The sequence below is a fragment of the Neofelis nebulosa genome, chromosome X (assembly GCF_028018385.1).
Source record: "Neofelis nebulosa isolate mNeoNeb1 chromosome X, mNeoNeb1.pri, whole genome shotgun sequence".
NCBI classification, from domain to species: Eukaryota; Metazoa; Chordata; class Mammalia; order Carnivora; family Felidae; genus Neofelis; species Neofelis nebulosa.
The window spans coordinates 58457039-58481191 of NC_080800.1; the positions used below are offsets into that span (position 1 = coordinate 58457039).

General features: G+C 36.2%; 1 protein-coding gene across 5 annotated transcripts in view; it reads left to right on the forward strand.

Annotated features, from left to right (window-relative positions):
• Nucleotides 1–24153, forward strand: part of EDA (ectodysplasin A) — a 402767-nt gene that overhangs the window by 253699 nt on the left and 124915 nt on the right. For all 5 annotated transcript variants that reach the window (XM_058714263.1, XM_058714260.1, XM_058714258.1 and 2 more), the window contains exon 2: nt 8019–8124. In XM_058714263.1, coding sequence (XP_058570246.1) covers nt 8019–8124 — 106 coding nt within the window. The remainder of the gene's footprint in view (nt 1–8018; nt 8125–24153) is intronic.

Consider the following 24153-nt stretch of genomic DNA (forward strand, 5'->3'; position numbering starts at 1 on the left):
CCATTTCACATTAAACACGATTCCGACCCTGATGATAGAATAGTGCAATGAGGTAGATGTGACATCTGTGGTGGTTATGGATTTCAAAGTCATACAAAAGCTGGACACAACTTATATTGTCCATTGATGAGAATCAATTCAGTAAGCTTCCCAGCTCTGTTCTGTATGTTAGGAATAGAACCGAACCTAGAAACAGATGATTAGAGAAGGAATCCATTTTCCCCCTTTGCATTAGTAGTTGTGTGTTTGAAATAACTCATCTTTCTCCTTGATATGTATCTTAAACAGATTTCACCTTGTCCAGAGGACCAGTTCACACAGGTTCTGAATCTACAAATATAGCTACCTTTAAGGAGCTTACTAGGAATGAAGGAATAAATTTAATATTAAAGATATATAAGGCATTATTTGACAAGTGTTATGTGATTCAGAGAACCCAAAACTGGGAGGTAAAAAAAGCCAGAGACTGAACTTTCTTATAGTATATTTTCTTGCTGACGCCACACCATGGTAATCTCTGAAACAAAGATACTGTTATATTTTTTCTTTCTACTTTGTAGTCACTTGCATTGTTGGATGGTGATTTTTAAGTCAAACTACCTATGAAGCAGAATTCAGTGACTGCTTTTAGCTCTATGTGAAAAATGTTGGTTATGTTTCACTTCCATGTTTAGATTTACTGCATAATTTCAGTCATCCTCAGACATATTTACAACAAGGGATGGCAATCCCTGGCATTCACACCAGAGATGTCCAAGGTGCCAATTTTCTTTGGCATCTGGGCTGATTGCTGCCATCTCTATTCCTACCCCACTGGGGGCAGGTTCCATGAAGTGCTGTGATCAATTTTGAGTGTTCTTGTTTGCTTGCTCTCAGGAGCTGGCACACTCCATTCAGCAACCAGAACATACTGTGCTTCCCTTCTTGTCACACTGCTTTTAAAAACCTCACTACCTCCTGTTATGTAGTGCTATCATTGCACTACAAAGCAAGTTGAGATTATCTGTGTGTTGTTTGTCTATGTATGTTAAAGATAGTATCTAGTTCACTGCCCTCCATATGGTAAGTAAGTACTCTGTGTTTGTTCAGCAAGCACCACCATCCTGAGTGACCCTCTCCAGACCTTTTATTGAAAATCAAAGCATGCTGAGTTAAGGGTTCTTATAAGATTAGAAATGTATTCAGTGCGAGCTTCTGTATTCATTATATACCCATGACCTACCCATCAAAGTTTAGTCAATCCTACTTCATTCATTGGTAGTGGGATGCTCACAACTTGCTATGGTAGAATTGCCTGGAGATTTTGTTAAATATCTCATAGTATAAATGGTTTTATTTTACTTATTTGAAGATCCTTGGTGATTGCTGGTGGGTGATGGCAGTGAAAGCAGTGATTGCAATAAGAAAAATAGATTTATTCAAGAATATTGAAAGATAAATCTTTTTTTAAAAAAATCAGTGATTTGCCAATTTTAGAAAGCCTGGTGGGTACCAGCCTCTTCTTTAGAGAGATGAAGTACCAGTTTCTATAAACAGATTAACTCCAGGAATGATGGAGTAAAATGTGAAAACCGTGATCTATGTGAGAGCCCTATTTCACCAGTGGCAAAACAAGACAGCCTATTCAGTCTCCAGATAAGAGACCAGTTAAGGAATGAACAATACAGCAGTTTCTCTAAATGTGGATCAGGGACCTCCTGCATCAAAATCCCATAGTGAGCAAGTTGAAAAATCAGACTCTATGGTCTCTCCTTAGCCTATTCAATCTAAATTTGGGGAGGGAAAGGCCCAGGATTCTACATTTTAACACTCATGCATAGTGATTCTGATGCACACCAAAGTTTGAGAGCCACTGACCCACGAACACTCTCATTCTTAAGAACCCTTTGATTTGATTGCTGCCAGTAGTATAATAAGTCCTTAGACTACCTCTCCATGGTTAATCCTAAGAAATGAGGTCCAATTAGGGTTCAACAACTTTCTGGCTTAAAGGGATGGTTTATCAATAGTCCTATTATTCTTCCAACAGCTAGATATTTATTAGGGGCCTACTATGTGCCTCTACTCTCAAGAAGCTTATGAATAATTTTCTATGAATTATCTAATACAATCAAGTACATTAACCATAAAATAGAAAATGAATTAAATTTATTCTATGTCATGGCAAAAAGAGATAAATGTACCAAATAATTTTGTTGGTTTAGATATTAGAAAAAAATATATAGCAATATCTGGAGAGTCACTAGCAGTAATGGATATATCCCTTATATCTCACTGTTAACAAATTGTTTCCAGCTGAGATCCCTATAATCTGCAGGTGCTGTTTACCATGTAATTTTACCATAGGAAACAAGGGTGTAATCAGTTAATAAAGTGTAAAGAATTAGATTTTTTTCCCTTGAGCAAAATGTCTGACTGTGGCCAACATTCCTGATGCCTCCTCCCTTGTGCAATAGGAAAGCAATATTCAAAGAGAGAAAGCTATTTTGTTCATATTCTGCAACTTGCCTCGGGAGGCCATGCTAATGAATGCAATACTCAAGCTAGAATTCTAGATTGTTTGTATCAGCAGTCACTGATTTTTGTCTTTGCCATTATACTAATCAGAGGATAGTTTCCCATACTACCTCTAATTGAGACTCAAATAAGGGCATTGTGAATAGAGATCCTCTTTCAGTTTAAGCAGTTTTTTGTGTTGTTTTCATATGTTTTTTAATTGACATTACAATTGTCATATACAGGCAGTCCCCTTCCAATAAACATTTGATTTATGAATGTTCCATACTCATCAATAGCCTCTCTTAAGGGACTTTAAGCTATTCTTACTACCCATGTGAGCTAGATTGTTTCTGCTATCTGAAGGAGTTTATTTCTTCCTTAGCCCTCCTCTTCTGGGAGCTTAAGTTCTCTCAAACTCCCATCAGACCCATTGTAACAATTAATATATGAGCATCTTCTGTTGCCATCTGTTGCCTTCTGTTGACACAAGACTATGCTAAAGGCCCTACCAGAGCACCCATACAAACTGAGACCACGAGGGAACATGGAATATGAAAAAAAATCTGGAATTGTAGTTGCTGATGGCAAGGAGGGTCTCCATTTGGACTTCAAAATTCCTTTCCCCTACAAATAGCATTATACTGTAATAACATACCTGTGTAAAACTCAGTAATTTGAACAAATTCACCTATTCAAACCACAGGCAGGAATCAAGCAGTAAGCAGATGGCCTCTAAACTGCCAGGGAATATGCATCTCAACTATTGGAAAAGCCATTCAAAAATACACTGATTACCAGGGCGCCTGGGTGGCTCAGTCATTTGAGCAGCTGACTTCAGCTCAGGTCATGATCTCACAGTTTGTGAATTCAAGCTCCCACTAGGCTCACTTCTGTCAACACAGAGCCCGCTTAGGATCCTCTGTCTCTCTCTCTGCCTCTCCCCTGCTCACTCTCTCTCTCTGAAAAATAAATAAAACATTTGAAAAAATGCACTGATTACCTGTTTGTTTTGTTTGCACATGATTCTGATTAGTTTTAGCAAGATGTCAATCTTATAGCAGATTATAAGCAGTAAACTTAAAGGGACTTGAAAAGATGTTATAGGTAAGTGATGTGAAATCTGATAGTTGCTAGCAAGATAAAAGAAAAACATTTAAAAAAGTTTAAGAATTCAAACACCACTGACAATGAAACACTACATCTGCAAGAATGGTTAAAATTAAAAATATTAACAATATCAAGTATACTAAAGATGCATGAAACATGAACTCTCATACATTGCTGGTGGGAGTATAGAATGGTACAGTCATGGGACACCTGGGTGCCTCAGTCAGTTGAGTGTCTGACTTCAGCTCAGGTCATGATCTCGCAGTTCGTGAGTTTGAGCCTTGCATCGGGCTCTGTGCTGACAGCTCAGAGCCTGGAGCCTGCTTCAGATTCTGTGTCTCCCTTTATCTCTGTCCCCCCCACTTGTTCGTTCTCTCTCTCTCTCTCTCTCTCCCCCTTCCCCTCCCTCTCCCTCTCTCTCTCTTTCAAAATAAATAAACATTAAAAAAATTTTTTTAAAGAATGGTACAGTCATTCTGGAAAACAGTTTAGAAGTTCCTCACAACAAATACATACCATATAACCCAGAAGTTCTCCCCTGAGGTGTTTGCCCAAGAAAAATGAAAACATATGTCCCCAGAAAGACTCATACATGAAATCTCATATTAGCTTTGTTCCTAATAGCCCCAAACTGGAATTAACCCAAATGTCCTTCAATAGGTGAATATATTAGAAATTGTGGTATATACATTTAAGGAAATAGTATTCAGCAATATAAAGGAAAGAACTACTGATACCCAAAACATGGGTGAGTCTCACAGACATTATGTTGAAAAAAAGAAACAATACACAAAAATCATTCAGTCATACTGTATGATTCAATATATGTGACATTCTAGAATAAGAAAAACTAAGCTATGGTGACAGAAGTCAAAAGAGTGGTTTCCTGGATTAGGAGATAGACCTGAAGAGTGACTGGAAGGGGCACAAGGGAAATTTCTGGGGTGATGGAAATGTACTATACCTTGATTTTGATGATGGTTACAAAGGTGTGTATATTTTTCAAAACTCCTCAAACTGTATGCCTAAAATGTGTACATTTTGCTATATATAAATTATAGCTCAGATTTTCATAAGGTACAAAAATTTGCCAAGGTAAAACCTTCAGAGGATCCCCTTGCTTCAGGATAAAGCCTAAATTCCTTATCATGATCTGGCCCTTATTGAATGTCTCTTGGCTCATTTTTTGCCATTGCTCCCACCTCCTACCACTTATTCTAAGGTACTTGTATTTTCAAAAACTGCCATTCTCTTTCCTCTGAACCTCTAAACAATGCTCTCTATGCCTGGAATTCCTTTTTGCCTTCCCATTCACCACTGAATCTTCAACATCCTTCAGGACTCAGAGGTAGCACCTCCTCCAAGACATCTTGTTCACTCCTAGTCTATATTAGATGTTTTTTTTCTTGCTCTCAGAGAACTATATACTTCTTTCTAACAAAGCATGTATTGCTCTGTAATTTAATTTGCAATTTTTAAAATTTTATTTTATTTTTAATTTAAATCCAAGTTAATATATAGTGTGATATTGGTTTCAGGAGTAGAATTTAGCAATTCATCACTTACATATAGCACCTAGTACTCATCTCTACAAGTGCCATCCTTAATGCCCATCATCTATTTAGCCAGTCCCCCCACCCAGCACCCCTCCAGCAACCCTCAGTTTGTTCTCTGTATCTAACAGTCTCTTATGCTTTACCTCCCTGTATGTTTTTATCTCATTTTTCCTTCCCTTCCCCTATGTTCATCTGTTTTGTTTCTAATTTTTTTAATGTTTATTTTTGAGAGAGAGTGAGAGGGTGTGGTGGGGGAGAGGAGCAGAGGGAGGGAGACAGAGGATCTGAAGCCAGCATCTTGCTGACAGCAAAGACCCCAATGTGGGGCTCAAACCCATGAACCGTGAGATCATGACCTGAGCTGAAGTCAGTCACTTAACCAATGGAGCCACCTAGGTGCCCCCATCAATTTTGTTTCTTATATTTCACAAATGGGTGAAGTCACATGCTATTTATCTTTCTCTGAGTGACTTATTTCAGTTAGCATAATATGTTCTAGTTCTATCCAAGTTGTTGCAAATAGCAAGATTTCATTCTTTTTGACTGCCAAGTAATATTCTAATATATATATACATACACACACACACACACACACACACACACACCATATCTTCTTTATCCATTCATCAGTGGACATTTGGGCTTTTACCATAATTTGGCTATTGTTGATAGTGCTGCTATAAACAGTGGGTTGTATGGGTCCCTTTGAATCAGCATTTTTGTATCCTTTGTATAAATACTTAGTGGTGCAATTTCTGGGTCATAGGCTACCTATATTTTTAATTTTTTGAGGAATCTCTATACTGTTTTCCACAGTGGCTGCACCAGTTTGTATTCCCACCAGCAGTGCAAAAGTGTTCCCCTTTCTCCATATCCTCATCAACATTTGTTGTTTCCTGAGTTGTTAATTTTAGCCATTCTGACAGGTGTGAAGGAAATACAACAGACGAACATAAGGGAAGGGGAGGAAAAATAAGATAAAAATAGGGAGGGAAACCATAAGAGACTCTTAAATACAGAAAACAAATTGGGGGTTGCTAGAGAGGAGGTGGGAGGATGGGCTAAATGGGTGTAATTTTTTTTTAACTTAAAACCATAGTGGACTGGGGCCATTTACAGTCTACTACATTTTCAGTAAACCCTCGGTTAAATCATAGATTATAGACTAATTTCTATCCAAATAGCTGAAATTTCAGCAAAGTTATCAAGAAAAATCTTCTATCCAGAATCACTTGTTCTTCTAGAGTTGGAAATGATTGAGATTTCATTGTAAATAGCAGTTTGGGTTTATATTATTAGTTGTGTGATAGCTTATTTACACTTGATCTTAGCCAAAAGGCTGAGAAGCTATGTGTGATAGCTTATTTAAATTGTCAGTTAACTGTCTATGGGTTTCTGGAAACCTAGCCAGACTTTATTATGTTTATTCTATGGGAAAATCCATTTTAAATTCCAATCAAGTGATTTAAGAATACTGCTCAGTTGAACTGTGTGAAATTGCTGATATTCAAGCATTTTGGATACAAAACAATGGCAGTTTCAAATAGTTCAACTAAATATTTTTAAATACAACCCAATGGCAATTTGGAAATTATATATTCATTTATTAATTTTATATTTAATACATGAATGTATTCTTCAAGACATGAACTATGTGTGGTAAGGCTGTTTGATGTAATTGTTCTATGTAAACAGTAAACCACAGGATTTTGAAAAAAGTTTGTATAGAATGTTAGGGCCTTTTTAAGTCTTACCCATTCTTTTTCCAGTTAATCAGAGATGCAGGAGATATGAGGATTTTTTAATTCTTTTTTGAACTGACACTAGGGTGTAAATGCAGATTTGTTTCTTCTTTTTTAACTCTCAAAATAATCAGTGTACTGTGAAGATTAATTTTAATAATAGTAATAGCTAGCATTTATTGAATGTATATTAAATGCTGGGTACTGTACTAACCCTACAACTACTTTATGAGCAAAGTACTATTATTATCCCAATTTACAGATGAGAAAATTAAAATTTAAGTAACTTACCCAAGGTTACACAGCTATAAATCGCAGAGTCAGGATTAGAATCACTCTGAAACCTACTACTCTGTCCATGGTTTACCTCAATCACATTTTTTTAACCACAAAGAAGCATTCGTGTTAAAAGATTATGATTGACTTAAACAAGTATATATTTAAGCTATGACTATTGTTAGTGAAACCAGGCCCATTCACATATGAAACATTGTATTATTATGAAAGATCATCATAAGGCAGTAGAGGACTAAGTACCCAAATGAGTCTTATAGACCATGAGTGCTGTAGGAGTCCTGTAGGAGCCTTGGAAAGGGACAGAATAATTGTGTGCTTTGTCATGACTAAAGCCCAGAAGAATGTGGACATAACTCATACTATCCAATCATAATTGGATACACAGCATTCTAGGAACAAACCAAAAGTTCGTCACAAATAGGAATGTGGAAATGTCATGGATGGATAATATTGAAGTCCAAGAGGGGGGAGCAAACTTAATTCTGGACAGACATCAGTATAATATGTGAGAGAAATTAGAAATTTGTGACTGGGCTCTCTAAACCCTAGAAATATGTGGAGAAGTGGGACTTGAAGGATCACTTATTAGGTATTTGTAGAGAGGGGATTCAGAGATTGACCAAAATTTCATAGTTGGAATGATTGGTATAATGCATCAAAAGTAAAAGGATTTATATAGTGGAGAAGATGGGCTCAAGCTTTAGACACAGTGAATTTAAGGTGAAGGTAGACTGTCTACAGAAAGCCAGTTTTTTATGTTGGCTATGGTTGACTAGAGTCAACCTTTTACTCATTTACTTTTTTTTTTTTTTTGTAGGTGGCCCTTCTGAATTTCTTCTTCCCTGAAGAAAAATCATACTCTGAAGAGGAAAGCAGGCATGTTCGCCGTAATAAAAGAAGCAAAAGCAGTGAAGGAGCAGATGGTAAGTCTATCTGGGTCACAGAAGATTCTTTTCCAGCCTAATATATGAATCAGTCGATAAACTTGATATAAAGCTGATTTTATAAGGATCCTCTTTCTTCCAATCCCAGATATTTTCAGTCATTTCACAGTATATGTGAGAGCCATGGTAGCATTTATATCTCTCATGATCACCCTCCATAAAGACCTCATCTCTCCTGGAGGCACCCCATATCTACTAAGGCCACCAAGAGTATTCAATCCTATTCTTCCAATTGACAGAATGTCACGGTGGCACTTACATGATGTGTTAATTCCAATGGTCATTATGTCAATGTTGGTATCAGCTACCATGCTCAGACGTGAACTAGAGCTTTTAGAACTCATCTGTAAACTCCTTGAGGGCAGGGGTTCATTTCTCTTTGTATAACTCGAGACTCTAGCCTAGTGTCTGGCAAATTGTTGGTGTTTTAATGTAAGTTGATGATATTGATTTCCCCTTCAGCTAGGTTATGATGTGCCATTAAAACCCTTCTTACTGATTTGAGTTACAACATATTTGAGTTACAACATATTTGAGTTAACTAGCAATACATTTTGTGGGGCATAACAAAATGTTGCACTAGCTCCTACGCAGGGTCATTGAATTGTTCCGTTTCAACATCACTCTGTCAAATGACAGAATGTACCTCTTCGTCACAGGAATTTGTAGAAGGCAGAGCTCTGGACTGCTGCAAAACCATCTGGATTTAAAAACAACATGTATCTGTCTACATCTGCCAAAGATATATGCTGGTGGGGGAGTGGCGTGTTACAAAACAATATGACTATATAAAGATTAAAATGAGATTTTTGAGCTGACATTTGTCAATGTGAGTAAGGGCCAATGATGGAAGCAATTCCAGAAGGCATGAACTATTGAAGAAATGGAGCCAGGAATTTGTCAGTAGGAACAAGAAGTAGAACTAAATGAAGTCTGAAAAGGACTCAGAACAAAGACTCTGTAATTAAACAGGAGAGTCAGAAAAATTAGATAAGTGGGACATTCTAGTCTCTGGAAGTGGCAGCATTATTGAGCCCTCAAATGGAGAACTGGACCAGTGGGGCCATTCTCGAGAGCAGACATTTTACATATAATTGATGACTAAGTTCAAGCCTAGGAAATGCAGTCCATGAAGTAAAAGGCACCCATTTTTCACACACTGCTTACAGCCAATTTCCTGGAAGTCTTCAGAAGGCTATGTGGAAGCTGCAAACTGAGAATTATTGTTCCTTTCCTCTCCTAATCATCTCACCCCTTTGATGCATGTAGGTTTTTCTATCTTTGACTCCTCCCGAGGCTACTTCTAGAACCACTAAATCTTTCGTATTCCCTGGTTGTTAAGGAGGAGAAGGAAGAGGTTGTAAGAGCAATATCACCTTATACAGTGGGCATATTCTTCCCTTCTCCAAGTGGGAAGTCTAATAGATTCTAACATTTACCTCTTCATCTGGCCTACTAAGTTTTCTCTTAAAGAAGGCCACTTCCTCCTCTCTCCCAAACCACTTTATCTGGATCTAGTTACCAACATCTCTGCTTGTTCTTTACAGTGTTTATTCTGTTTTGATACAAAGTATTTTTGTCTCTAGACAAGGCTGAAACTTCTATTATTAATTTGTATCACTCCTTATCTCATTTCCTCCTGGTCTGATAGTCACTAGATTCCAGTCCCTTTGTGTTGATGCCATATTTCTCATATAATACCAGATATTTTTTTCTTTAAAAAGTATACCTAGGAGGAATCCAAGAGCCCTTAGAGTTAGGAATATAGAATGTCTGGAGGTCGTGGGATTTGAATAAATTTCTAGCCTTTTACCTGGGAAGCTACAGAACCATTTCTTTACATGGGGTGGGTGATCCAATTTCTTGTAGAGTGGGGAACCAATCCAAACATCCTTTACTTTTGAACCATTCCTATTACTCTATTGAGTGAATGCTATATTTATTCAATGCATTTATCAAATATTTCCTGAGAAAATATAGCACCTTATATAATTCTAGATTGGAAATGCCAGAAAGATAGTGGTATTATCTGTTTTGTTCACTTTTATATCCCCATGGCTTAGGAAAGGACCTGATACATAGTAAACCCTTTTTTTCTAAGTTTTTCTTTAATGTTTATTTATTTTTGAGAGAGAGACAGAGTGCGAGCAGGGTCTGGGCAGAGAGAGAGTGGGAGACACACAATCTAAAGCAGGCTCTAGGCTCTGAGCTGTCAGCACAGAGCCCGACACGGGGCTCAAACTCACAAACCACAAGATCATGACCTGAGCTGAAGTTGGACACTCAGCTGAGTCACCCAGGTGATCCCATAGTAGACTCTTAATACATATTTCTTAATGCCCTCAAAGAGTTTAACTTACACTGTAAAAAGATGGGCAATAAACAACATTGGTGGTAGTAAGTGGTAAGGAGAGAAATATAGCAGTGTAAAAGGGAGAGAAGGTGATGGTGTATGCTGTAAAGTGATCAGGGAAGGTCCCACTAATAAGGTAATATTTGTGAAGAGACTTGATGAAATGAAGGTGTGGGCCCTGCATATAATATTTTGAGGAGGAAAGGGAGAGAAGAAATAGTGTATACAAATGCTCTGAAGCAGAAAAACTTCTGGTATTTTCTAGAAAGATCAGTGTGGCTGGGAACAGAGTGAGCAAGAAAGAGAAGGAAGGAGATGAGATCAATTAGCAAAGTCAAATATAGACCCTTGTAAGACAAGGTAAGGACTTTGGCTTTTACACTGTGTAACATAGGGAACGATTGGAGGATTTTTGAATGGAGGATTGGCAAGATCTGACCTCTGTTTCAACAGAATCTCTCTGTCTACTGTATTGAAAATGGCTGAAGGGACTGTTGATGGAAATTCAAACCAGTGCAGCCACTGTGGAAAACAGTATGGAGGTTCCTCAAAAAGTTAAAAATAGAACTACCCTATGATCCAGTAATCCCACTACTGGGTATTTACCCAAAGAATACAAGAACACTAATTTAAAGGGATACATGCAGCCCTGTTTATGGCAGCATTATTCACAACAGCCAAGATATGTCAACTGCTCAAGTGTGCATCAACTGATGAATGTATAAAAAATATCTGGTGTGTGCATGTGTCACACACACACACATGCAAACACACATGATAATAAAAAAGAATGAAATCTTGATATTTTCAATGACATAGATGGAGCTATAGTGTATAATGCTAACTGAAATAAGTTAGAGAAAGATAAATACCATATGATTTCACTCATGTGAAATTTAAGGAATAAATGAGAAAAGGAGAAAAAGAGAGAGACAAACTAAGAAATAGACTATAGAAAACAAAGTGATAGAGGGAAGGCAGGTGATGGGATGGGCGAAATAGGTGATGGGGATTAAGGAGGGTACTTGCCATGATGAACACAGGGTGATGTATAGATTTTTGGAATCACTATATTCTATAATTGAGACAAATATAACATTGCATGTTAACTATACTGGAATTAAAAAATAACTTAATAAAAAATAAGAAAATAGATGCAGGGAGAAAGAGCAGAAGCAGAAATACCTATTAGGGGAGTATACCAATAATCCAGGAAATAGATAATGTTGGTTTATACCAGAGTGGGGACAATGTAAGTGGTTAGAAAGTGGTCAGATTCTGAATACATTTCAAAAGAATAGCTGACAGAATCATCAGATTGATTAGAAAAGTGGTATGAAAAAGAAGAGCCAAGGATGACCCCACAGTTTTAGACTTAAGGTACTAGACTAGTAGAACTGCCATTTCTGAGACAGGAAAAAACAGAGGAGATGCAGGGTAAAATGTTGCAGAGAAAGAATAAAAAAAAACTGGAGATTTAGAATGGTTTTAAACTTAAGTGACTATGAGCTTAATATAGACTGCTATATTCATAAGATGTTATATATGAATCTAATGGTACCCACAAATCAAAAACCTATAATAGATACAAAAAAATGAATAAAAAAAGGAATCCAATCATATCACCAAATAAAGCCATCAAACCATGAAGAGAAAGAGAAAAAAGGAACAGAAAGGAACTTTAAAAACCCCACATAAAACAAGTAACAAAATGGCAATAAGTATATGCCTATTAATAATTACTTTGAATATAAATGGACTAAATGCTCCAATCAAAAGACATCAGATGAATCAATGGATAAAAAAGCAATGCTGCCTGAAGGAGACTCATTTCAGACGTAAAGACTCTCGCAGATTGAAAGTAGAGGGATGGAAAACATTTGTCATGCAAATGGAAGCAAAAAGGAAACTCAGACACCAATACTTCTATCAGACAAAACAGACTTACAGACAAGATTGTAACAAGAGAGAAAGAAGAATACTATATGATAGAGAGCAATCCAACAAGAGGATATAACAATTGTAAAAATTTATGCACCCAATATAGGACTTCCTAAATATAAAAAGCAACTATTGATAGATGTATACAAACTGACAGTAATACAATAATAGTATGAGACATTAACACCCCACTTATATCAATGGATAGATCATCCAAACAGAAAATTAACAAGGAAACAGTGGCTTTCAATGACACACTGGACCTGATGGACCTAATAGAACATACCTACCTAAAACAGTGGAATACACATTCTTTTGAAGTGCACATCCCAAACATTTTCCAGAATAGATCACATGTTAGGCCACAAAACAAGACTCAATAAGTTTAAAAAGGTAAAAGTCATACCACGCATCTTTTCTGACCACAGCACAATGAAACTCAATCACAAAATATCTAGAAAAAACACAAATACATGGAGGGTAAATAACATACTTGTTAACAATGAGTGCATCAACCAAGAAATTGAGGAAATAAAAAAATACGTAAAGTCAGATGAAAATGAAAACACAATGATCCAAAATCTTTGGGATGCAGCAAAAGCTGTTCTGAGAGGAAAGATTATTGGAATATAGGCCTACATCAAGAAGCAAGAAAAATCTCAAATAACCAACCTAACCTTACACCTAAAGGAGCTAGAAAAATAAAAACAATTAAATCCAAAGTCAGTAGAAGGAAGGAAATAATAAACATTAGAGCAGAAGTAAATGAAATGGAGACTGAAAAACCAATAAGACAGATCATTGAAACCAGGAACTCATTCTCTGAAAAGATCAACAGAATTGATAAACCTTTAGTCAGACTTATCCAAGAGACAGAGAGGGTGGCACCTGGGTGACTCAGTCAGTTAAACATCCAACTCTTGATTTTGGCTCAGGTCATGATCTCACAGTTGTGACATCGAGCCCCACATTGGGCTTTGTGCTGGGCATGGAGTCTGCTTAATATTCTCTCTCTCCATTTCCCTCTTTCCCTCCCCATCTCTCTCTAAATGAAAAAAGACAGAGAGAGAGAGAGAGAGAGAGAGAGAGAGAGAAATGACTTAAATAAATGAAATCAGAAATGAAAGACAAATAACAACCAATACTAGAGAAATACAAAGAATTATAAGAGAATATTATGAAAAATCCTATGCCAACAAACTGTACAACCTAGAAGAAATGGATAAATTGCTGGAAACATATAACCTTCAAAAACTGAAACAGGAAGAGTTATAAAATTTGAATAGACTGATTTCTAGCAATGAGATTGTCTTACTCAAAACCCAAACAAACAAACAAAAAACAACTCCCAACAAACAAAAGGCCAGGACCAACGTACTTCACAGGTAAATTCTGCCAAATATTTAAAGAACAGTTACTACCTATTGTTCTCAAACTATTCCCAAAAATAGAAGAGAAGGGAAATCTTCCAAATTAATCATATGAAGGCAGCATTATCCTGATACCAAAACCAGAAAAAGACACTACAAAAAAAAAACAAAGAAAGAAAGAAAAACCTACAGGCCAATACTCTAATGAACACAGACACAAAAATCTTCAACAATATATTAACAAACCAAATACAACAACACATACCAAAACTCATTCACTACAATCAAGTGGGATTTACTCCAGAGATGCAAGTATGGTTCAGTATTCATAAATCTATCAATGTGATACATCACATTAACTACAGAAAAGATAAAAATCAAAATTGATGCAGAAAAAGCTTTTGACAAAGTACATCTATTCATGATTAAAAACTCTTAACAAAGTAGGTTTAGAGGAAACATACCTCAACATAATAAAGGCCATATATGAAAAAACCACAGCTAACATACTCAGAGGGGAAAAACAGAGCTTTTCCTCTAAGATTAGGAACAAGACAAGGATGTCCATTTTCACCATTCTTCTTCAACGTAGTACTGAGGTGCTATTCATAGCAATCAGACAATAAAAAGAAATAAAAGGCATCTAAATTGGCAAAGAAGTAGTAAAATTTTTGCTATTTACAGAAGACATGATACTATATATAGAAAACCTGAAAGACTCCACCAAATCCTGTTACAACCAATAAATGAATCAGTATGCAAGATACAAAATCAACATACAGAAATCTGGTGCAATTCTATAGATGAACAATGAAGAAACAGAGTAATTAAGAAGACCATGCCATTTATATTTGTACCAAGATTAATAAAGTACCTAGGAATAAACTTAACCACGGAGGTGAAAAAACCTGTGCTCCAAAACCTATGAAACATTGGTGAAAAAATTGAAGATAACACAAACAGATGGGAAGTTATTCCATGTTCATGGATTGGAAGACACAGAATTATTACAATGTCCATACTGCCCAAAGTAATCTACACATTCAATGCACTCGCTATCAAAATACAAAGAACATTTTTCATAGAACTAGAACAAATAATCCTAAAATTTTGATGGAATTACAAAATACCTCAAATAGCTGAGACACTCTTGAGAAAGAATAACAAAGCTGGAGGCATCACAATCCCAGATTTCAAGATACACTACATAGCTGTAGTAATCAAAACAGTATGGTACTGGCACAAGAATAGACACATAGATCAATGACAGAATATAGAGAAATAAACTCAAGCTTTAATGGTCTATTAATCTACAACAAAGGAGGGAAGAGTATACAGTGAAAGAAAGGCAGTCTCTTCAACAAGTGGTGTTCAGAAAACTGGACAGCTACATGCAAAAGCATGAAACTAGAACACTTTCTTACACCATACCCAAAAGAAAATGGATTAAAGATCTAAATATGAGACCTGAAATTATAAAATTCTTGAAGAAAACATATGAAGTAATTTCTTTGACATCAACCATAGAAACATTTTCTAGATGTCTCCTCTGATAAGGGAAATAAAAGTTAAATTAAAATACTGGGAATATTCCAAAATAAAAAACTTTTGCATAGTGAAACAAACCTTCAATAAAATAAAAAGGCAACATCCTGAATGGAAGACAATATTTGCAAACAATATGTCCAATAAAAGATTAATATCTAAAATATATGTAGACCTTATACAACTCAATGCCAAAAAATAAGTAATCTAATTTAAATGAGCAGAGGAGCTGAATAAACATTTTACCAAAGAAGACATATGGATAGCCAACACACATGAAAAGATGCTGAACAACACTAATCATCAGGGAATTGCAAATTAAAACTACAATGAAATATCACTTTATACTGTCAGAATAGCTAAAATAAAAAACACACAAAATGTTGACAAGGATTTGGAGAAAAAGGAAATCGTGTGTTTCAATTTTTTTAATGTTTTATTTATTTTTGAGAGAGACAGACAGAGTGCAAGCAGGGAAGGGGCAGAGAGAAAGGGAGACACAGAATCTGAAATAGGCTCCAGGCTCTGAGCTGTCAGCACAGAGCCCAAAGCAGAGCTTGAACTTGTGAACCACAAGGTCATGACCTGAGCTGGAGTCAGACGCCCAAGTGATTGAGCCACTCAGGTGCCCTGAGAAAAAGGAAATCTTATTCACTGTTTGAGGGAATTCATATTGGCACAACCACTGTGAAAATAGTATAGAGATTACTCGTGAAATTAAAAATAGAAATATATGATCCAGTAATTCCACTGCTGGGTATTTACCCAAACAAAATGAAAACAGTAATTCAAAAAGATATATGCACCCCTGTGTTTATTGCAGCATTATTTACAAAAGTCAAACTATGGAAGCAACCCAAGTGTCCATTGATGGATGAATAGATTAAAAAGATGTGAGATTAGATAGATAGATATGGATATGGGTATGGATATGGGTATGATATAGATACATATATATAATGAAATATTATTTGGCAAAAAAAATGAAATATATCCATGTTGTTGTAACAACATGGATGGATCTAGAGGGTATAATACTAAATGAAAGAAGTCAGAGAAAGATAAATACTTTATGATTTTACTCATGTGGAATTTAAGAAACAAAACAATCATACAAAGAAAAAAAGGCAAAAAGAACAGACACTTAAATATAGAGAACAAACATGGTTGGCAGAGGGGAGGTGGGTGGAAGATGGTTGAAACAGATAAAGGGGATTAGGAGTACACTTACCTTTTATTTAGATTTTATTTAATCTAACATACAGTGTGATATTAGTTTCAGGTGTATAATATAGTGATTCAGCACTTACATACATCACCTGATGCTCTCATAACAAGTGCACTCCTTAATCCCCATCAACTGTTTAACCGATCCCCACCCCCACCTCCTTTCTGGTTACCATCAGTTTGTTCTCCATAGTTAAGAGTGTGTTTCTTGATTTGCCTCTCTCTCTCTTTGTTCCCTTTGCTCCTTTGTTTTGTTTCTTAAATTCCACATATGAATGAAATCATATGATATTTGTCTTTCTCTAAATGATTTATTTCACTTAGGATCCTAAGCTCAAGTTCCATCCATGTCCTTGCAAATAGCAAGAGTTCATTCTTTTTTATGGCTGAGTATATTCCATTTTATATATATGCTACATCTTTATCCATTCATCAGTTGGTGAACATTTGGGCTGTTTCCATAATTTGGCTATTGTGGATAATGCTGCTATAAACATTGGCGTACATGTATCCCTTTGAATTAGCATTTTTGTATTCTTTGATAAATAGCTAGTAGTAGGATTTGTGGATCATAGGGTAGTTCTATTTTTAACTTTTTTGAGGAACCTCCATACTGTTTTCCAGAGTGTTTGCACAAGTTTGCATTCCCATCAATAATGTAAGAGGGTTCTCCTTTCTCCAAATCCCCTCCAACACCTGCTGTTTTTTGTGTTGTTGATTTTAGCTATTCTGACAGGTGAGAGTTGATGTCTCATTATAGTTTTGATTTGAAGTTCCCTGATGATCAGTGATGTTGAGCAACTGTCTGTTGGTCATCTGGATGTCTTCCTTGGAAAAATGTCTATTCGTGTCTTCTGCCCATTTTTACTGCATTATTTGGGGGGTTTTGATTTGAATAAGTTCTTCATATATTTTGGATACTAACCTTTATCAGATATTTCATTTGCAAATACCTTCCCCCATTCCATACGTTGCCTATTGGTTTTTGTTGATTGTTTCCTTCACTGTTGCAGAAGCTTTCTATTTTGATGCAGTCCCAATAGTTTATTTTTGTTTTTGTTACCTTCTCTCAGGAGACATAGGTAGAAAAAAGTTGCTATGGACAATGTCAAAGAAGTTACTGCCTGTGTTTTCTTCAAGGATTTTAATGGTGTCATGACTCACATTTAGGTCTTTAATCAATTTTGAGTATATTTTTGTATATTCTGTAAGAAAATGTTCAAGTTTCATTTTTTTGCATGTTGCTGTCCAGTTTTCCCAACACCATTTGTTAAAGAGACATTCTTTTTCCCTTTGAATATTCTTTCTTGCTTTGTCAAAGATTAATTGACCATTTGGTGTGGGTTCATTTCTGGGATTTTATTCTGTTCCATTGATCTATGTGTCTATTTTTGTGCCAGTACCATACTGTTTTGATTACTACAGCTCTGTAATATAACTGGAACTCCGAAATTGTGGTAACTCCAGCTTTGCTTTTCTTTTTCAAGATTGCTTTGGCTCTTTAAGGGTTTTTTATGGTTCTATGAAAATTTTAGGATTTTTTTTCTACCTGTATGAAAAATACTGTTGGTATTTTCATACAGATTGCATTCAATGTGTAGATTCCCTTGGGTGCCATAAACATTTTAACAATATTTCTTTTTCCAATCCATGAGCATAGAGTGTCTTTCCATTTCTTTTTGTCATCTTCAATTTCTTTCATCTGTGTTTTATGGTTTTCAGAGTACAGATCTTTTACCTCTTTGGTTAAGTTTATTCCTAGGTATCTTATGGTTTTGGGTGCAATTATAAATGGGATTGATTCCTTGATTTCTTTTTCTTCTACTTCATAATTGGTGTATAGTAATGCAACAGAATTCTGTACATTGATTTTGTATCCTATGAATTACTGAGTTTGTTTATCAGTTCTAGCAGCTTTTTGGTGAAATCTTTGAGGTTTTTATGTAGAGTATCATATCATCTGCAAATAGTGAAATTTTTATTTCTTCCTTGCTGATTTTGATGCCTCTTGTTACTTCTTGTTGTCTGACTGCTATGGCTAGGACTTCCAGTAGTATGTTCACTAAAGGTGGTGAGAGCATATATCCTGTCTTTTTCCTGAGCTTAGGGATATAGCTGTCAGTTTTTCTTGATTAAGGATGATGTTAGCTGTGGGTTTTTCATATATAGCACTTATTATGTTTAGCTATGTTCCCTCTAAAGGCACTTTGTTGAGGGTTTTTATCATGAATGGATGTTGTAACTTTGCCAAATTCTTTTTCTGTTGTCTACTGAAATAATCATATGGCTATTTCTTTTATTAATGTGATGTATCAAGTGGATTGATTCAGGAATATTGAACTACCCATGCAACCAAGGAAAAAATCCCATTTGATTGTGAAGAATGTTTTTTTAATGTAATGTTGGATGGAGTTTCTAGTGTTTTACTGAGGATTTTTGCATCTCTGTTCATCAGGGAAATGGGCTTGTAGTTCTCTTTTTTTGTGGTATCTTTATCTGGTTTTGGTATCAGGATAATGCTTGCCTCATAGAATGAATTTGGAAGTTTTCCTTCCTTTTCTATTTTCTGAAATAGTTTAAGAGGCATAGGTATTAAATCTTCTTCACATGTTTGGTAGAACTTGCCTGTGAAGCATCTGACCATGGACTTTTGCTTGTTGGAAGTTTTTGTTTTGTTTTGTTTTTATTAATGACTCAATTTCTTTGATGGTTATTGGTCTGTTCAAGTTTTCTATTATTTCTTCCTGTTTCAGTTTTGGTAGTTTATGTTTCTAGGAATTTATCCATTTCTTCCAGGTTGTCCAATTTGTTGGCATATAGTGTTTCATAGTATTCTCTTATAATTGTATTTCTGTGCATTGTTTCTTATTTCTCCTCTCTCATCTGTAATTTTATATATTTGGGGTCCTTTTTCTTTTCTTTTTGATCCATCTTGATAGAAGTTTATCAATTATGTTGATCTTTTCATAGAACCAGCTCCTGGTTTCATTGATCTGTTCTATTTTTTCATAGTTTCTATATCACTTATTTCTTCTCTAATATTTATTATTTCTTTCATTCTGCTGGTTTTACATTAGGTGTGTTATTCTTTTTGCAGATCCTTTAGTTGTAAGATTAGTTGTCTATTTGAGCTTTTTCTTGCTCCTTGATGTCAGTCTTTATTGCTATAAGTTTCCCTCATAGAACCACTTTTGCTGCATTCCAAGTGTTTGGGGCTGTTGTGTTTTTATTTTCATTTGTTTTCATGTATTTTTTATTTCTTCTTTGATTTCTGGTTGATCCATGCTTTGTTTAGTAGCATATTATATAGCTCCATATTTTGTGGTCTTTCCAGTTTGTGTGTGTGTGTGTGTGTGTGTGTGTGTGTGTGTGTGTGTGGTTGATTTCTAGTTTCATAGTGTTGTGGCCAGAAAAGGTGCATGGTATGTCTTCATTGTTCTTGAATTTGTTGAGTCCTGTTCTGTGGCCTAATGTGCAATCTGTTCTGGAGAATGTTCCATGTGCACTTGAAAAGAATGTGTATTGTGATGTTTTAGGATGGAATGTTCTGAATATATTTGTTAAGTCATCTGGTACAGTGTGTCATTCAAAGCCATTGTTTCCTTATTGATTTTCTTTCTTTTTTTCTAATATGAAATTTATTGTCAAATTGGTTTCCATACAACACCCAGTGCTCATCCCAACAGGTGCCTTCCTCAATGCCCATCACCCACTTTACCCTCCCTCCCACCCCACATCAGCCCTCAGTTTATTCTCAGTTTTTAAGAGTCTCTTATGGTTTGGCTCCCTCCCTCTCTTTTTTTTTTTCCTTCCCCTCCCCCCGGTCTTCTGTTAAGTTTCTCAGGATCCACATAAGAGTGAAAACATGTGGTATCTGTCTTTCTCTGTATGACTTATTTCACTTAGCATAACACTCTCCAGTTCCATCCACGTTGATACAACAAAAAAGTCGTCCTCCTATGCCACCATCTTCCCAGATCTCTCCTTATTGATTTTGAGTTTAGATGATCTGTTCATTGATGTAAGTGGGGTGTCAAAGTCCCCTACTATTAATGCATGATTATCAATGGGTTCCTTTATGTTTTTTATTGTTTTATGTATTTGGGTGCTCACATGTTGGGTAAGTAAATATTTATAATTACTATATCTTCTTGTTGGAATGCCCCCTTTATTATTATATACTTCCTTTCTTTCTCTGTTGTTTCATTGTTTGTTTTGAAGTCTAGTTTGTCCAATATAAGTATTTCTACTCTAGCTTTCTTTTGACATCTATTCTCATGATAGATAATTTTCCATCTCCACATTTCACTCTAATGGTGTCTTTCAGTCTTAAATGAATTTCTTGTAGACAATATACAATGAGTCTTGTTTTTAGTCATTCTGAGCCCTATGTCTTTTGATTAGAATTTTTAGTCCATTTACATTCAAGGTAATTATTGATAGATATGTATTTATTACCACTTTATCACTTATTTTGTAGTTTTGGGGTATTTTCTCTGATCTTTTCTTGTCTTTCTCTCTTTTATGTTTTACTGATTTTATTTAGTGAAATATTGGATTTCTTTCTCTTCTTTGCATGTTCATTAAGTGGTTTTTGATATATGGTTTCTATTAGGTTTATATATAACCTCTTCTGCTTATAGAACTCTATGTTAAGTTGATGGTCATTTATGTTCGAACCAATTCTTTTCTCCTCTCATCAGCACATTTTAGGTATATGTTATTATATTTTATATCCTTTTTGTGTTTGAGTTCCTTGACTGATTTTTACAGAAATATTCATTTTACTGCTTTTGTGTTTCATACCTTCATGTTCTCATTTTTGGTCTCTCCTTTCCACTCAAAGAGTCCCCTTTAATATTTCTTGCATGCCTGGTTTAGTGGTCATGGACTCTTTTAGTTTCTATTTGCCTGAGAAACTGTATCTTCTTCTATTCTGAATGATAGCTTTGCTGGATAGAGTATTCTTGGCTGTAGATTTTTCCCATTCAAAACGTTGAATAAATCATGCCACTCCCTTCTGACTCACAAAATTTCGTCGAAAAATCTCCTGCTAGTCTTTTGAGTTTTCTCTTGTAAGTTGCTCACTTCTATTGTCTTGCTGCTTTAAATTTTTTTTTTCTTAATCAGTATATTTTTCAAATTAAATTATTACATGTCTTTATGTGGGTCTGCTTTTGTTGATTTTGAAGGGAGTATTCTGTGCCTTGTGAATCTGGATGTCTGTTTCCTCCCCCAACTTAAGGAAGTTTTCAGCTATTATTACCTGAAATAAATTTTCTGCCCCCTTTCTCTTTCTTCTTCTGAGACTCCTGTAATATGAATGTCACTACATTTGATGCGTTATCAACATAGATCTCAACACAGGGCTCAATCTCACAAACCGTGGGATCATGGCTTGAAATGAAATCAAGAGTTGGATATCCAACCAACTGAGCCATCCACGTACCCTGCTTTTGTTGATTTTGATGCCAGTTCTCTGTACTTCCTACATCTGGATGTTTGATTCTTTCCAAACATTAGGGATGTTTTTAGCTATTATTTCTTCAAATAAATTTTCTGTCCCTTTCTCTCTCATCTGCTTATGTGACTCCTGTAATACAAATATTATTCTGTTCGATGAAATCAGTGAGTTATCTAAGTCTATTCTCATTTTACATAATTATTCTTTGTCTTTTTCAGCTTCATTGCCTCCATTACATTGTCTTCTAGCTCATTAATTCATTCTTCTGCTTCTTCTAACCTGTTGTTCATTGCATCAAGCATGTTTCTAATCTTGTTTATTGCATTCTTCATCTCTGATTCTTTTAAAACTCTTTTATCTCTGTGGTAAGGTCTCACTGATGTCTTCAGTTCTTTTCTCAAGCCCAGTGAGTACCGTATGTTCATTGTTTTAAATTCTCTATCAAGAATTTTGCTTACATCTCTTTTGCTTAGGTACCTGACTTTAGCCTTATCTTGTTTTTTCATTTGGGATAAATTCCTCTTTCTTCTCATTTTTTCTACATCTTTGCCTCCTTCTGTGTTTTAGGAAAGCAAGTTGTGTCTCTTTCTCCTGAAAGTAACCTTCTTATGAAGAAGTCATATAATATCCATGGCTTGGCACTTCAGGGAGTGTCTCCACTCTGTGCTCTGCTTGCTCTCCTGTTATGTTCTGGCTGCTCTGTCCTTCAGGCTAGTCATCTGCAGAGGCTCTCCTTGCCTGCTGTGGGAAGTGTTTCATCCCTGGCCTACATGTGGTGAGTTTTAACTAGGTATGCTCTGGTCTGCTTGCTAAATGAGACATGTCACCATGTTCACCAGAACTGAGGCCCTGAAAAACTCTCTGGTGGAGACATTTGGTATGGGCAGGAGTTTATGCTGGTCTTCTGGTCGTGGGGCCTACCACATGGTGACTAAAGTAAGTGTGACTGAGAAGGGCAGTTCCACCATAGCGGTAGGATGGAACTTAGTGTAAGCAAGTTAGGCAGCCCATGTCTACACTGTACTACTTCCCGGAGATGGTTCTGTGTCTATTCTAAGCGGTGGGGGAGGGAAATGTTGCTGGCTAGCTCCTTTGTATCTGGAGTACTGTCTGCATGAATGCTGTCTCTCAGGGACTCACTCTGAGCAGAGCAAATAATCTCCCAAATGTGTGCCCTTGAGATCACTTTTTAATGCTGTATGGCCCTGGTTTGTCTGCCTAACTTTCTTCAAGAGCATTGTGGTACTCTCTAGGCTCTATCTCAGTCAAGCCTGCTCCCTTTTAAATTCTAGGCTTTTAGCCCCAATGGTGCAAGAATTCATAAAATTCAGTCCCTATTGTTTTGCAAGCCAATGGCATTAGGAAAACATTCTCCTTGTGCATTCCCTGTGTGCCCCTCTCACCCTTCTCTGTAACATGGCTCTGTCCCCTCTGCAGCAGCCAGGAAATGTTTCTCCCCTAAACCATATCTGTGCACTTCTTGCCTTTTTTGATGTGGCCCCTTCTCTCCTTTTAGTTGTAGAGTTTGTCCTGTCAGTCTTCAGATTGATTTCTGTGGTGTGGCAGATGATTTAATAATTATCTAGTTGGATTCATGGGGCAAGGTGAGCCTAGGGTCCTCCTACATTACTGCCATCTTCCTGTCTCCAGAAGTACACTTATCTTGATGAACACTGAGTAATGTATAGAATTGTTGAATCTTTATATTGTATACCTGATAATGTTATAATTCTGTATGCTAATTATACTTGAATAAAAAAAGAATTCAGAAGATGGAGTAGGAGGAGGACCCTAGGCTTGCCTCATTCCTTGAACACAGAGACATAAATATCAAGTCATTCTGAATACACAAGAAATAAATCTGAGAACTGACAGAACAAACTTCACTACTAGAGGGAGAGAAGAGGCCACATCATGGACTGTAGGAAGTACAGAGACGTGGTTTGGGGAGAAGCAAATCATGGTTGCAGTAGAGAGTAGGAATCCCTGGTCACACACAGAGAGAAAGGAGTGTACAGCGGATCATACAAGGAAAGCACATCCTCAAAGCCATTGACTAGGTCATGCTGAATGGGAAAACTATGCAGGTAAGAATACTTTATCCAGCA